Source organism: Peromyscus californicus, unplaced genomic scaffold, assembly GCF_007827085.1.
Source record: "Peromyscus californicus insignis strain IS unplaced genomic scaffold, ASM782708v3 Scaffold_4__1_contigs__length_199733344, whole genome shotgun sequence".
NCBI lineage: Eukaryota > Metazoa > Chordata > Mammalia > Rodentia > Cricetidae > Peromyscus > Peromyscus californicus.
Window position 1 is genome coordinate 21,069,636 of NW_026294562.1, and position 16,721 is coordinate 21,086,356.

General features: G+C 47.9%; 1 protein-coding gene across 1 annotated transcript in view; it reads left to right on the forward strand.

Annotated features, from left to right (window-relative positions):
* Positions 1-16,721, forward strand: part of Pik3ap1 (phosphoinositide-3-kinase adaptor protein 1) — a 118,512-nt gene that overhangs the window by 61,048 nt on the left and 40,743 nt on the right. The window contains exons 7-8 of the mRNA XM_052712888.1: positions 1,707-1,903; positions 4,599-4,788. Of these exons, the coding sequence (XP_052568848.1) occupies positions 1,707-1,903; positions 4,599-4,788 (387 nt within the window). The remainder of the gene's footprint in view (positions 1-1,706; positions 1,904-4,598; positions 4,789-16,721) is intronic.

The following is a 16,721-nucleotide window of genomic DNA, read 5'->3' on the forward strand; positions in this document are numbered from 1 at the left end:
AATGAGCAGGCCCTATGCACATACACTGTGCTGTGGTAGCAATAGGAGCCAGGACAGTCACACCACATGCCTGGGGATGCCACCTGGAATACTGCACAGGGTACCTGTTCCTTCCCACCACAGTGGCACTTCACAGTGGTACCCAAGTCTCTGGTTGCCTTCTGACTGAGTTTCACCTGCCTGTAGTGTGGTAACCATAGGAAGAGAATTGCCTGTCGGGCCTTGTCAGGGGCCATTCTGTTTCCTGCTGTCTCTCCTCATTCTCCTACTATGGAACATTCTCCTCTCTTTGCTGTAAATGTTTCTATTCTCTGATTCTGAGGCCCAGGAGAGAGTATCTCATAGCCTGACTGCTGAAAGCCTTCTCAGTACCAGCTGAGTTCCTACTTCATATTTCTGCGGCTCACAGCACCTGACAACATAGGGACATGGGGACATTTTCAGACCTTTCATCCCAAGGAGCATATCTGGTGAACAGGAAGCTGGATTTATCATTTTTAAAAGGACAGGGCCAGGCTTGGAGTGATGGCTCAGTGGTTAAATCACTATCCACACAAGCAAGAGGACGGGAGTTTAGATCTTCAGAATCCCTTAAATGCCAAGTGGGCATGATGATTTCCCTTGTAATCCCAGGCTGAGAAGGCATAGATAGATGATCTGGAGCAAGCAGACTAGCTGTATTTGGTTTGAGAGAGAGACCCTGCCTCAAAGAATAAGGTGGAAGATTCTTGACATCATCCTGGGCCTCCACATGCATGCATGTTCAATGCGCCTCTCTTATATATGCCTACATACTTGCAAATACACATGCACTACACCTCACATACATATATGAAAAGAAGAGAAAATAAATAAACACATAAACTGACAGGGCCTAGAAATCAATTTTTATGAAAAGGAAAAAAAATTACCCCCTAAATCCCCAGCATGAGCCTTTTTTTCTTGGTATATTTATAAAATTGGTAATAAGTAAGTGGGTAGACTTCTTTCTATTTGAACATTTCTTCCTTTATTTTTATTTTATGTGTATGGGTTTTTTGCCTGCATGTATGTCTGTGCACTGTATGTGTGCAGTGCTCTCAGAGGCCAGAATAGGGTGCTGGGTCCCCTGGGACTGGAATTAGAGATAGTTATGAGCCACCACATGGGCGCCAGGAATCAAGCCCAGGTCTTCTGGAAGAGCAGCCAGTGCTCTTAACTTCTGTGCCGTCTCTCCATGATCTTCTTTCTCTCAGTCAGTTCAAGGCAGTAGTTTCAGACCAGTGTTGAGTGTCGCAGAGAAGAGCAAAATGGGATTCCTATCCTGTTCTGTGGCTGCCGTTTAAACCTTAGAAATCAGCATGGCTTGGGGTTGGAAATGTAGCTCAGGGGTAGGGCACTCACTCAGTACCTCAAGCTATGAGTTGAATCCCTAGCCCCAAAGAAAGAAAAAAGAAAAAGCAACATTTTCTAAGGATTTTCCACTCACTTTAAAGTAGACGATAATGTTACCAAGTCCTAGTCTACCAACTGAAATATCATCGAGTGCAGGAACATTAGAAGTTCCCCAGAGGAAGCAATCCGATGTTAGGTCAGTCAGCCAGTCAGCAATGATTAAGTGCTTACTGCTTACCATACTAAGGCTCATCAGCTTCACCTCCGGGAGCAAAGGTGTTCTATGTCTGCCTTCTCACCCTCCAGTTAAATTCTCCCTGACGCCGTTTTAGATCAGAGGGATGAAGAGCTGCCCACCCTGTTGCATTTTGCTGCAAAGTATGGACTGAAGAACCTCACCGCCTTGCTGCTCACCTGCCCAGGGGCTCTCCAGGCCTATAGCGTGGCCAACAAGCACGGCCACTATCCTAACACCATTGCCGAGAAACACGGCTTCAGGGACCTTCGCCAGTTCATCGACGAGTATGTGGTAAGGTGAAGGGGAGAAAAGGCCCCGTGATGGGACATGCACTGAGTGGTTCCAGACCGGCCGTTTTCATCACAGACACTGATGGTTTTTGTCTCTAACATGTCTTCGTGTGTCTCTCTGGAAGTAGACCGTTTTGGCGGGCCTGAGTCCAAATTCCTGTACCCACTTGGTAGCCATGTGACTTTGGGCAAGTCACAAATTCTCTCTCTCCCTCTCCTCTCTAATTTTATTCTTATTGTTTGTGTATGAGTGTTTTTCCTGTATGTATATATGCATACTGCATGCATGCCTGGTGCCCCCAGAAGAGTACATCAGATACTCTGGGACAGGAGTTCTTGATTGTTGGGAGCCCCCATGTAGGGACTGGGAATAGAACCCAGGTCCTTTGCAGGAGCAGCAAATGCTCTTAACCACTGCGTTAACCAGCCTCCTTCTCCCATTTCTTAATATGCAGAAGGAAGGATCCTAAGAGGGCTGTTCATAGAGTTGTTTTTAGACTAAAAGGAACTGACATATGTAAAACACTGAGGCCATTCCCAAAATATTGACAGGAACTTGCATAGAATGCATCTGTTCAAGGCTGATGCTGAGCCTCTCTTCACCTACCTCCAAGGCTCCTTGGTGACATGTCCCTAGCTGCCTTGCCCACCTTTGGTCTTAGGTAAATTGTGTTAGAATTGGTTCCCTCCTTGGTGAAGGCCATAGAAAGGCTCTACCCTGAGAGGCATCAAGGTGGCCGACTTTGAGACCTTGTCCCCCGCTAACATCCAGTCTCTCTGAGCCTCTGCTTGGAGCTGAACTTTAAGGCAGGTGGATACATACAGCTTTCTTGGCGGCTCATCCTTGGTCACTGACTTCTGAGTCCTGCTCTGAGTTCAATCTTGCACCATGCCTGGGTGTTGTCCCATGCCCAGGGTTGCCTCTACTGTCTTGGAGGAAGCTGTTCTTGACTCCACTCCCTTCGGGTGTTCCTCCTTTTCAAACTCGCATGGGGCACCTGAGACTAGCTCATCTGGCTATGACCCCCCAAAATAAGCAGCCAGACTAATGCGGTCTTGCTTGCTGTCTCCAGACAGGAATGAGCCTGACACCACTGCAGAAAACTAGCTCTACTCCGTGATAGAAAATCTGTAAGGCGGTGGCGCCAAGGGACACAGAAGGGCTTCCAATGTCTTGGGGGCTGTGTAGTTGTTTCCAACAACCAGAATAGTCTAAGTCCTTGTTTGGGTCCTCACTGGCGTAAATGGGCATAAAGGCACTCATATTCTTCTCTAAGATTATTCACTTGGCTTTGCTTCGAAATCACAAATGTGCTAAATACAGCATGCCACTTTTGTTCGTTGTTTTCGGTCGGGCCACTCTGTGTTCAGAGTGGTAATCAAGCTACTGGGCTCATTTGATCATCAAATGCCCTGTCCCATTTAACTTTAACTCCCTTGAAGTTGAAGGGTCTAAGACCTTCACCTTATAAATGAGGACAGAGAAAGTCAAGGTGGATTGTGCCTAGAGCTTCACACTGGTAAAGGTAGAGGTGGGATTTGAACCCAGTTCAGTGCTATCGTCGGGGCTTGTTACCTTTCTCTGCATAACAGGGGAGGTTAAAGTGTTATTTTCAGAGGCCTTGTGCTTTAATCTGACTCACATTTCTCATATCATCTTGACTCCTAGTTAAGTCACCTTCTACCAATGCCACCAAATGGTGTCCTTGCATGATGCTCATGGGGAGTCAGATTTTGTTTGTTTGCCAAGTGCTACACCCGGAGTCCCCACCACTAAGAGCTTGTTACTTAGTTCATTTGGGTCTCACCGGGACACTAACACACTGTCAACCAAAGGTGACCTTTGTCAGGTGCTGCTGATGAGAAGGAGGGTTTCTGTGGTTTGAGGCTGAGGTTAAGGATTGTGACATACCACCATGTCGGACCAGGAAAAGTTGTTCAGAGGTTTCAGGGGAATCAGCCTCAAACCCTCTGGAGGCAGAGGGACAGGGGGGAGCCTTTCGGACTTCATGGCCCTTTGTGTAAGGGAACATCTAGAGTGTTGAAACTGGGGGAGGAAACCCTTGAAGTCGTCAGGCACTTGGGAAAACCTTCCCAGAGGACAGGGATGGAGACATCCCTCAGGGAGCGCTGGCTGCACAAGTGTGGGGACAACTCAGCCCTTCCAAACCACGGTGCGGCTGTGTGGTCCCCTGGGTCACTGTTTCCCCCTGAGCACCCAGCGGGATGTAGTAAAAGGATCCACATGGAGACTGTAAGGCTTGCAGGGAAGACCAGCTTTTCTGAGCTTTGCTCTTTCATCTGTAGATGAGGGAGAGTGGTGTGCCTTCCAAAGGAGGGCGGGTGCAGGTGTGTGCCCAGTGTTGAGCCTGATTCTGACCAGGTACTCATGAGGAAGAGTTTTTAATTTATGCCCTCTGGTACCCAAACGTTTAACCAGGATGTAGGTGCTTAACTCTGTGATTGGTGTTGGAGGAAGATACAAAGATTAGAACAAGAAGGGTAAGGCAAAGAAGACAAAAGGGCCTGACGCCTGGCTCCACAGAGCTCCCTGTCAGGTGAGGAATGCCAATACCCATAAGCAATTGTAACCCTGATCCGACACTCCTCCCTTTGGCCACCACAAGCCCACTTGGGCCTGAGTCTGCCCAGCTAGCCAGGTACCTCGTGTTCAATGAGCCCATCTTCCCTTGCAGGAGACTGTGGACATGCTGAAGAGTCACATTAAAGAGGAGCTGATGCATGGTGAGGAGGCTGACGACGTGTATGAGTCCATGGCCCACCTGTCCACAGACCTGCTCATGAAATGCTCCCTCAACCCTGGCTGTGACGAGGAGCTGTACGAATCCATGGCTGCCTTTGCCCCAGCAGCCACAGAAGATCTCTGTAAGTGGCTCAGCCTAGTTCTGCTTCTAGCCTGTTGCTCAGAAATGGCTTTCTTAATTCTAGTCCAAAGGGGGAAAGCCCCTGATTACCTCTGCTGCCACCCCAGTGAAGCTCGGGTGTTGCCACAGCTTGAGGGCTGCAGTCATGTGTCATAACAAGCAGAGCCCCTCTCCCAACTTCCTCTACTGCTTGCCCGGAAGTCACTAGTCTTGACGGCATGGTCTTCCGATCAAGAAGCTCTTAGCCCTTCCAGTCCAGTCCGGCCCTTTTTATAACAAGCATTTTACAATGCCCCCCCCCCCCCCTCCAGCCTTTTCTATCTGACATACAATTCATGTATAACATAACCTACTCACATGTGAAGCTTTTTGGCTTTGTTACACTTCCCTAATTGAGTTGTAAAAGAGGAATGAGTGGAGAAGATACCTAGGCATGATGGCATGAAAAGACATGAAATAACCCTGTGCGGGCAACTACACTCAGAGCCACCACCAACAGTCTTCAGAGCACCCTCTAGGGGGCAGTGGGCCACCCTTCAGAGAAGTTGATCTAAGTGAGATTGGATTTCGGGGCAGAGGCCAGTGGGGAGGCAGGTGGGCACAGCTGCACGCCCACCCTGAGGCTTACTGATGTGCTACTGTCACGTATTGTGAAGTGCTAAGCACTCTGAAACGCTGCCCAGGACTTAGTTCTCCTTCCCTCCGGGTCTACTTAATAGATTTAAGAAAGACAAGATAAAAATCCACCAACACATTGGCATTATGGATGGGGGGATTTCTGGGAGGGCTAAGCTGAGGTCCTTTCAGGACCTGCAGGGAAGGGAGTCTGATTTTTCCGAGCATGAGAGTATGGAAAAGCCATCACGAGGGGTCCTTAGAGTAGGAGGCACAGGCTGCCCGGGAATCAGAGGTGGTGTAAAGTCCCCCCCCCCCCCCCAGCACCTTTGGGGAGAAGGAGAATCACACCTGGAGACTCTTCACAAATGAGCCCAGGCCCAGCAAGGCTGTGAGGAAGGAGGTATGATCCACGATCCAAGCCATCCACACCCTTTGTCTCCTTGACCCCTTGTGTCCCGATGCTGTTACTAGTTGCTGCGAGGAAACAGAGTCAGAGAGAGGTGACCTTGCCCCAAATGCTATAGCTAGCATTCTACAGAGCACAGGTTTCACACTTTTTAACCCAGGCCAGAATTTTGTCTCTAACTTGAGACATTTTAGTTTTGGTCACCTTTAGAAAACCTCTCAGCCCCTAAGGCTGTTTCCCCTATCTGGGGCTGATGCAGGTGCTAGTTAAAAAACAGCTTAAGGCTACCCATGCCAATAATTCCAGCACTCAGGTGGAGGGAGGGTGGAGGATCAAGACCAGCCTGGGTTACAAAGAGACCTTGTCTCAAATACAAAACAGCCCCCTCCCCTGAAACAAACAAAGAAACCCCAGCTGCTGACACCCGCCTCCCCTCATAGGTCTGCTCACCCACATTCATACCTAGCAAATGTTTCTAGGGACATTTCTGTTCCAGCTACTTGATTCTCTTCCTGGGTTTTGGAGTTACAGTGGACCAAAACACTTTAGAACAGGACGGACTCATTCACAAAACCACCAGCAGGACCCTTTAGGAATCCAGAAAATGCACCTGCTTTCTGCCCCGCTCCCTGACTGTGGGGCTGTTGAACAGTGAGAGAATTCCCTGCTTACTGACTGCATGTTGATGGTCTTCATGAGTGCTATTCCCTCACCCATAGATACCCCAATATATGAAAATCTCCCACCATATTGCAGGATTCCTGTAGAGAATACTAAGGCACCCAGACTGTCACCCGAAAGCAGGCTCACCAGTGCCTCTGAGGGTGCTTTGGGGCTAGCCTGTTTGTGGCTGGATAGCAGATTGTAAAGTCCCTTGGGGTCGGGAGGTTCTGGATGTCATAGACCCAGGGAGGCTACCAGGAAGGAGGCAGGCTGTAGGGTGTGGCTACTATTTGTGTGGGGAATGAATTGATCCGAGTTTTAATTTGCCAGACCATATAATCTCTGAAGTTTCTGACTGTAGACGTGATTATGTTTGTCTCTGTCTCTGTGGCTGTCCGGTTTAACCTGAGAATGATCTCTTCCCTGCTGGTTCAGAAGATGCAGCAACTCAGGCCTGGGAAGAATCATTTTACTTACAGTGACTGCCTGGGTTTGGTCCCTGAGGGAGGGCAGTTTGGTCCCTGAAGAAGCAGGATAGAGGGCAAACGGGTCCATCTTGGACGCTGTGGCATCCTTAGATGTGGACCAGCTGTTTTTATCTCTGTTGTCTTATCCAATCATCCTTCACCTTGATGGATAGAATCATTTCTACTGTATAGGGAGAAATAAAGGCTCCAAGAGTTTGTAACATTCTTAAGTCCATCACAGGAAAACTGGTTCAGGAATCGAGTCTTCAGGTTCCCAAAGGAAAGTGTCTGCCACCACATTGGGGTAAAGGGACCCCCTGGCCTGTCATTCTGGGGTTCTATTTACTGCCTTGGAGTGGACACTCCTCAGGAGCTGTTTCTGTATGTCTAAGTGCCAGGTTTATCAATGCTCATCATTGTTGTCATTTCTGATGGCAATTCTTAGATGCTGAAAATCAGTGTATCAGGAGAATTCACTCACCGCTTAGGCATTTCACTGGTTCACAGGACGATATGATAGAGTATGAGACTTTAGGGACAAATTTGCCCTTTTATTGCTTAGGTTTTGGAAAGGGAACCCTAAATAACCACTGGGTAGGTCACAGGGAAGCTCCCAGTGTTTAATCAAGGGGAACTGGGAGGAAGGGCTGGGGGTCTGACCTAGAGATTATAGCTCTGTTCCACTTCCTCCTTTCCCTGAAAGCACCCCGCACCCGGCCAACACACATCATCACACACACCTTTAACACACACACACACACACACACACACACACACACACACACACACACACACACACACACACACCCTCTCACACACTCGGTCTTTAGTTTAGATATGCTGCCCCCAGGTGGTAACTGCAGGTCTCTGTTTTCAGGTCTTCGGTTTTGCTTCTTTTTACCTGGAGTTTTAAACCATCAACTTAACTTCCACACTTTGCTATGTAAGAACTATCTTAGTGAAGGATAAAATGACGCAATTACTGGATAAAATCAAGGCGCCTTTGAGTTATGTGTTTTCACTACTCCCTAATTCTCTTGCTTGGTTCTTGCACCTCCATCTTTGCCTTTGAGGGTGAATTATGGTCCTCATGATCCTTTGAGGGGAGTCCTTCTTTTCTTTTTTCAGCTTCACCCAAAATCTCTGATCTGGAGACCTGGTGAGCTAGTGCCTGGAGGCCCTTGTCCAGTCTGTTTCCAGGGTAGCCCACTGGGTTATAGCTTTGCTTACTTATGTATCTCAGAGGCTCACCTTTTTTCCACAGGAGAATGGAGTAAGGTACAGCATTATGCTGCTAGGAACCGCAGACTCACAGGAGTTGCTGAAATCCCAGAGAACTCTCTGTTGCCCTAGAATAACTTTTCGTTTGACCCCTGACCTTTCTGGGACCTGGCCCAGCTGAGGTTTGCCCCATTGGTTTGGCTTTCCTCAGCAGCTCCCTAGTAACTGGGGTCTTGTGACAAATCATATTAGTCTGTGGTTTCTTTTACATGAAGTTTCTGATTTTACAATCCCTTCTAAGAGCCTGGTTCTGTCCGAGCTGGAGGCACAGCCAGGCACTGTGAAGGACCTTGCAGCCAGGCCTGCAGGTCTCACTCTAAGCAAAACTGCCAGGTCATTGGTGGGCTTCTGAGACAAAGCCCCCATACTGCCCCCCCACACACACACACACTGTTTTCTCCCAGGAGTCTCCCCTTCCTGCAGCTGAAGAGACTCTGTCTTCCCCTTGCGGACCTGCTTGAGAAGATTCTGGTGAGCGGATCCCAGAACTACCGCAGGGTCATTAGTTCTGGGTACAAGGTCGGACGTGTACCTTCTAGGGGTCAGGCCAGGACTCTGCACTTCTTGATCTCCTAGTGCTGGGTGAAAACACCTGGTCACATGTTTTACAATTAGTAAGAAAAACTTCTCTACCACCAGCAGCCAGCCTCGATCCCCTTTGGACCCACACAGCTTACCGACTGTGTTTCCCCTGGGGAGCTGCACACAGATCACCTTGTGCCCTCATTAATTATGTCTCTCTGGTTGTGAGCCCCTGGCTGTGATAGGAAGAATGACTTACAGCTTTGTGTCATCCCCAGTACCCAGCCCAGTTCTGTGCATAAGATGTGCTCAGTCAGCAGAGGGACTAGAAAATAAGATGTAATCCTGGACTTTGCGGAAGTTCAAGTGTAGATTAGTCTGTCCACATCCTAGTTCAATGTCCTTGTTTTTTTGACAGGTAAAGTGAGATATCGATTAGGTAACTGCTGAGTGTGAGACCTCCAGGGGGTCATAACTCCCTGGCTGCTTCAGGCTGCCTTATTTCCTGTCGACATACGTTATGCTGGTTCTCCTGCCTAAATTGCCTATCTTTTTCTCTCTGCTCCAGCAATGCCCAGACTCCTTCACAGAGCCCAGACTCCGCCACATCATGCACTTATTTCTTGTTTCACCTACTCACTCATTCGACAAATCCTTATCAAATCTGTCCTGTGTGTAAGTGACACGGTGCCAGGTGATAAACAGTCAGTGAATTGTGAATTGTCATGATCCCTGCCTTCCAGAGTCCACGTTAAGCACGCTCCATGGACCTGCTCACACGGGGCGGGGCTGCTTTGCTCACCGTGTATAGAGCTGCAGACTGGGCTCTCTCCTCCTTTTCACCTTGGCATTTCTGCCCCGTTTTCCTCATCGTCAACACTAGGCGTCACTCCTCCTCCACCCCTCTGATTTCAGATTGCCATTCACTTCTGTGTGTCTGTTTGTCCGTCTTCCCTTCTTTCTCTCCTTCCATCGCTTCTCCACCCAGATGTGAAAAGTTGGGCTTTTAAGTTGATATTATCAGTCAAGCCACCCAGTCCTGGCTGGGTACAGATGGCACCAGCTAGACTTCAGGTTATCTCCGGGTCCTCTTAACATCTGCTCTTTGCTCCGAGACTCTTTGGCCCCAAAAGATACTTATTGGAGGGTAGAAGTGGGGTCTTGCTGCTTTAGTGTTGGAGAGCCTGTTGTGGGAATTCCGCCATTCAGCCCGATGACCAATTGGGTGGAGTGGTGTTTTGTTTTTTTTTCTTTATGGGTGAGGTCTGCTCTGAGGATACGTGACTCCTTAAAAACTGTGGGGCAGGGGTCGCGCACATGCGCTCTTGGGTGGTCGGAGCAGGAGCCAGATGCAGAGAAGCGTGGCTTGCGGTTTGGTTCTCGCCCTCGGGCAGAACGGCAGGACAAGGACAGCTGGGTGGTCAGCAGCGTCTACCTTGTTCTGTATCGTGAGTGTGCCTTATAAGTCTCATTCCTTAATAAACCTTAATGGCCCCTTACCTCAGTGTCTCTCATTATCAGCCTTTCTAGAACAGTCCTTTAGGAGCTGGTGTTTTCTTGGTTTTGTGTTGCATTAGCATGTAATCTGGATGGAATGAGTGTGCCCTGGAGCTAAGTGATCTAGACTAAAGTTCAGCCCCAAGAGGAGCATCACACAGATTTCTTGGGGAATTTGTGACTGCTGTTGATTCATTCCCTAATTAAGTGACTGCTGGGATGTTTTGTCATCTTGAGTGCGAGCTTCTTACATTCTAAAAACATATCCTTGAAAATTGATTCCATAGCCTGTATTGTGAGCCTGCAGCTTCTCTTCCAGAAGGAGACCGGGACCCAGTGTCCTGTGAGCCTGCAGCCATGCTTCCAGAAGGAGACTGGGACCCAGTGTCCTGTGAGCCTCCAGCCATGCTTCCAGAAGGAGACTGGGACCCAGTGTCCTGTGGGGCTGCAGCCATGCTTCCAGAAGGAGACTGGGACCCAGTGTCCTGTGGGGCTGCAGCCATGCTTCCAGAAGGAGACTGGGACCCAGTGTCCTGTGGGGCTGCAGCCATGCTTCCAGAAGGAGACTGGGACCCAGTGTCCTGTGGGGCTGCAGCTTTGATTCCAGAAGGAGACTGGGACCCAGTGTCCTGTGGGGCTGCAGCCATGCTTCCAGAAGGAGACTGGGACCCAGTGTCCTGTGGGGCTGCAGCCATGCTTCCAGAAGGAGACTGGGACCCAGTGTCCTGTGAGCCTGCAGCCATGCTTCCAGAAGGAAACTGGGACCCAGTGTCCTGTGAGCCTGCAGCCATGCTTCCAGAAGGAGACTGGGACCCAGTGTCCTGTGGGGCTGCAGCTTTGATTCCAGAAGGAGACTGGGACCCAGTGTCCTGTGGGGCTGCAGCTTCTCTTCCAGAAGGAAACTGGGACCCAGTGTCCTGTGGGGCTGCAGCCATGCTTCCAGAAGGAGACTGGGACCCAGTGTCCTGTGGGGCTGCAGCCATGCTTCCAGAAGGAGACTGGGACCCACTGCTGCTTCCTTTGTTGTTTTTCTTCTGCTGAAATGAAAGAACTTTGCACGTTTCCTTTAGACCAGCAGGTTTCGACACATTTCAGTTTATTTTTAACTGGCAAGCGGCAAGCGGTGAAGGTTAAGTGCCTGGAGTCTGAATGACAAGCCTTGAGCATCCAGAAATGCAGGGCCGTGCTCTTCCACTGCTTAACAGCATCCCTTGGTCTGCAAACAGAGTCCCTTTGCTCAGAGAATTTTCTGTTTTGGTCATCTCAGTCTGTCCACCTGGCTTCTGGATACAAAGTGCTTTCCGATTTATACCTGGTGTCTTACCACTTGTGATTGCCAAACAATTAGGTACCTTTAACTATTACAAGCATAGTACTTGCTGCCTGCCTGGCCTTATTGGTAATGTAGGCATGGCAAATCACGTTTTAAAAATACACTAGTGCCGGCTGGTCTCGGCTGGTCCCTTCCTTCCCCACCGTCCATTGGCCACCAGGCTATGAGGGCAAAGGGGACAGAAGGAGCAAGCAGGGCGTTGTCTGACCTGTAGTACGATGGAAATAGCCTTCCGGGAGACTGCTTCAGTGTTACAGCTCAGCTTTATTCCAGAGCGAGGGGAGATATAAAGACTGGGGACAGTGGCTGGGCATCACCTAACTTGCTCCTATCATAAGCCTCCATATGTGGCAGCAGGGTCCTATAGCAAATCTCCTGACACGATGTCTGATTACCATATGGGCAGCAGGAGGAAAGCTTCCGCAGGGAACTGTATCAAGGGTCACACTAGACACAAGTCAGGCATCTGGACCTAGAGACGTTCTCCAAATAAGGTTAGGTAGAAAACAGGTCACTACTGAGTGCCTGAGTGCTGTGTTGAGAAGGATTTGAGGACAGAGAGAATGCTGTGCTTAATGATGTCTACCATGAATACAGAACAGGGTATGGAGGCCTATGTCCACATCTGTCGATCATGGTCAAATTCAAAGTCTTAGGAGAACCATCTTGTTTGGAATGTAAAAGGACAAAAAAAAATCTTTTTCTGGAACTTCATGTAAGGAGTACACACGTCCGGATGCACCATAGAGCCCAGTGTCTGAATAGGACAAGGTTGCCCAGGCTGTGCAAGCACAGCAGACTTCTTCAGTGCGCCACAATCCTCGTCCCCTCACCAGCCCTACGTGAGAAGGAATTCCATGCAGCCAGAGGAGCAGAGTGATGCTCCCAGTGTGTGGCTGTGCTTCATTCACATGTGCTGAGGGTCTGTGCAGAGGGGAATCGGGGTTATAGGCAGAATTAAGCTTGCTAGCCAGCTGCCCTTGAGATGAGGAGAGTAATGTGGCTTCTTCGCGTGACTTCATTATGACTACAGATGTCCTTAAGAGGAAAAGAGGGAACAGAGGACAGAAGAGATGGATGGCATGGTGAGAAGGACTTGGTCCAGCCAAGTGCTTTGCCTGGCGTTGCTGGCTTTGAAGATGGAGGGAGGGGGCCCGATGACAAGGCGTGTAGACCACCCCTGGACCCTGGGGAGGGAAGAGAAACAACTCCTACTTTAGAGCTTCTGTGAGGGAATGTGGCCCAGATAAAGCCTTGACTTCTGAGCCGCAGAACTGTGGGATAATGCATTGATGTCGTGGTAGTGGTGGTTGGTCTCAGTAGCCTCAGAGTGACAATGATAACTAGGAGTTTGGTGTCTTGCACGGTTTCTATGCATTCACAGACACTGTCTTAATCACCGCACACAGCTCTCCTATGAGGTAGGCCCTGTGGTTTGTCCCCACTCTGCAGGTGGGACACTGAAGCTTACAGAAGCCAAGTGACCTGCCCAAAGGACATAGAGCCTAGTAAGAGTCAGCGGCAGGATTTGAACATAAGTCTTCAAGATACCAGAGGCCATTCCACAGTGCCAACCTGTCTTGGTGCCTAGCAGCCAGTCTGCCGAGCTCGGTTGCTTGCTGGCTTTCAGCTGCTGCCCTTCTCCGACTTGGCTTTGTCCCCTCAATACAGACTATCTGGCTGGTCCCTGCCCTTGGCAGTACCTCACTATCTTCTCCCGAGTCTGTATGCTTCCTTCATCTCGTCCCTAAACCCTTGTGCCATCATGTTGTCTGGTTACTCCTCCTCATAGCCCCTGGCTTCAGCCTTTTTTCCTATGCCTTCACCTATGATCCCAGATGCACAGGCTGGGGCCAGCATGGGTTGTAGAGCGCCACCTCATGGGCATTACCCAGCTCACAAATACCATGAAAGGGATTCTGGGGAGCACAAGTAAAACGGTCATGGGTCTCTGCAAAGGAAGCAAGACATTGGGGTGTTCTGGGGCCTGAGTAAAGACAATGCCTGGCAAGCCAAGTCAGATTTCCACACACGATCCTATTGCGAGGTTTGGCATTTGTTGAATTTAGATCTTACTCATGCTTACTCATAAGAATATACTGTGTGTCTCAACAAGGAAATTTGAAAAAAGTTTTGAGATGTTTGAGATCATGGATGAAAATTCCAATATTGTGGTAAACACATTCTCAAACTCATTTTGAAGGTAGAAGACATGAATTAAAACAAACTTACTCTTAAAAAAAAAAAAGAAGACAACTAAAAATAGGAGCAGGAAATAGCTGAGTGGTAGAGTGCTTGACTGGCATGGAGGCCCTGGGTTCAATTCCCAGCATCTCAAGAAAAAGAAGGAACAATACACAGACGGAATTGTATCAAATTGAGGAGTTTTTCTTTAGCAAAGAAAATCAAGATCGAAGAGAAAACCTGCAGAATGGGAGTGAATATTCGTCCAGGGGGCGAGGGAGATGCTCAGTGCTTAAGAGCACTTGTGCTCCTTCAGGGGACCTGAGTTTGGTTCTTAACACTCACAGGTGGCTCACAGCCTTCTGTGATTCCAGCTCTGGGGGAATCCAATGGCCTCTTCTGGTACCTGCACACATGTGCACCCCCCAAGACACACATGCACGTAAATAAAAATAAAATCTTAGAAAAAAAATAGGTCGAGGTGTGGTGTTGTACACCTTTAATCCCAGCACTTGGGAGGAAGAGGCAGGTGGATCTCTGCGAGTTCAGGGCCAGGCTGGTGGTCTATATAGTGAGTTCCAGGACAGCCGCGGGTACATGGAAAGACCTTGTATCAAAACAAAAAATTTAGTGTCCAAAACATATGAAGAATTCAAATAACTCAGCAGAAAAAAAAAACCAAAACTGATCAGAAATGATCTATATAGACTTTTTGTTTAAAAAATATGCAAATTTCCAGCAAATATATGAAAATGCTTACCATGACTCACCAGGGAAATGCAAATCAAAACCACAATGAGGTGCCATTTCAGTCCAGTTAGAACGGCCGTGATTACAAAAGAGAAATGCTAGCAAGAATTCAGAGAAAGGGGAATCTCAGATACTGTAAGGACAGCCATTATGGAATGGAGTATAGAAAAAAAACCTAGACATGATCCAGCAGCCCCACTTCTGGGTGGACATCCCACAAAAATGAAGTCAGACTATCGAGGAGATCCCCATTTTTATTGCAGCTCTGTTGACAGTTATCAAGGCCTGGAATTGACTGAGATGCCCACCGCTGCCTGAATGGATAAAGAAAACATGGTACATGTATGCAGTAGAGTCATGTTTACCCATAAGATAGAATCTTGTCACTTGTGTCCAATGGTTGGGAATGACGGACATTATACTAAATGAAATAAGCAATAAAAAGATAATAGGCGTCAAAAGTGCAGTCACGGGGGCATTAATACTGCTGTTCTGGTCAATAAGGTGCCTACAGTTTATAAAAATCTATTATGTATTTCATACAGAACTAAAAGAAGTTCAGAGATTCTCAAGACAAAGAAATGATAACTGTTTGGAGAGATGGAACTGCTAATTAGCCTGTCTGCACTGTAATGTATACCATGTATGTATATCAGATTATCATTGTGTGAGCTGAGAATGGTGTAATTCCAGCACCTGGGAGATGGAGGCAGGAGGAGCAGACGTTCAAAGCTATACTCCGATATGTAGTAAGTTCAAGGCCAGCCACCACTACGAAACCCTAAAATAACAACAACCAAGAGGCAAGATGGCTCAGCTGTTAAAGAGTGCTTACTGTTCTTCCAGAGGTCCTGAGTTCTGCTCTCAGCACCCATGTCAAGCAGCTCACAACCACCTGTAACTCCAGCTCCAGGAGATCTGATGCCCTCTTCTGGCCTCTGTGGCACCGCACACACACACACACACACACACACACACACACACACACACACACACACACACACACAGAGAATAATAATAATAATAATAATAATAATAATAATAAATCTTAAAAAGAAACCTTAACAAATGAAAATAGGCTAGAGAGATGGTTCTGCTGTTGAAGGCTAAGGCTCACCACCAGGTTAATAAAAATAAGTCTTAAAAATCAAATTATCACTATATACCCCTTAAAGATATATAAACTATTGTGTCAATTAATTTTTTTCCCTAAATTCAGTCCTTAATGCCATGAAAATCATTTTTTTGTGGTGCTGAGGCTCAAACCTACTGTTTTATACACACTAGGCAGGCTGTCCGCTAGAGAGCCACATCCCAACCCCGGAGAAATTCTTAGCATGTAAATTGAGCCTTCTAGTTTGAATTGTTCTTTGTTTAGGGCTGTAGCCTGGGCATGGGATTTAATAACAAAAATAGTAGTCCGAAAGCATTCATACATGCTAGGCACTGTGCAAGGCTCTTGGCAGGCTCCTTGGTGACACTCACGACAAAACTTCGGGAGCTGTGCCGTTACCATCATCATTTTACAGACAAGAAAAGAGAAGCTGAATGGATTGAAACGAGGGGACCCGGGATAATGATGGCCAAAGTTAATAAAAACACTTTTCATTTCCTTTTCTGCATGAGAATTTGACCTTTGTTTGACTTCCTAGCTTTGTTACCCTGGTAACCCGATAAGAGCCAAATGTCAACTGTGTTTCTAGGCAACATTACCTAGGATGAGAATGACCCCTGATTGGTCACCTGTCTGGATATGGGAGGAGCTGTACATAACTGTGAATACCAGTGAGAGACCTGCATTCTGAGTCTCTCTGGGGGCGATAATTCGGGCATGTCTTTTGTGGGGACCCTGGAAGCTGTACTTCTAGAGATGTAATGAAAATGTGCTTTTAGGGGTATAGGCCTTTCCCCAGGGTAGCTCCAGCCCTTGCCCTGCTGTGGTTCTCATCTCCTAGGGCCACAGTTGCCGAGTAAAGGTATGCTTTCCTGCTACTGTGATGCTGACCCGGGCCAAGCAAAATTATCTTGTGGGTAAAAATGCTCTACTAGACCAGTGGTCCTCAACCTTCCTAATGCTGTGACCCTTTAATACAATTAGCTCCTCATGTTGTGGTGACCCCCAACCATAAAATTATTTGTATTGCTACTTCATAACTATGATTCTGCTACTGTTACAAATACTAATGTAAATATCTGATATGCAACTCCCAAAA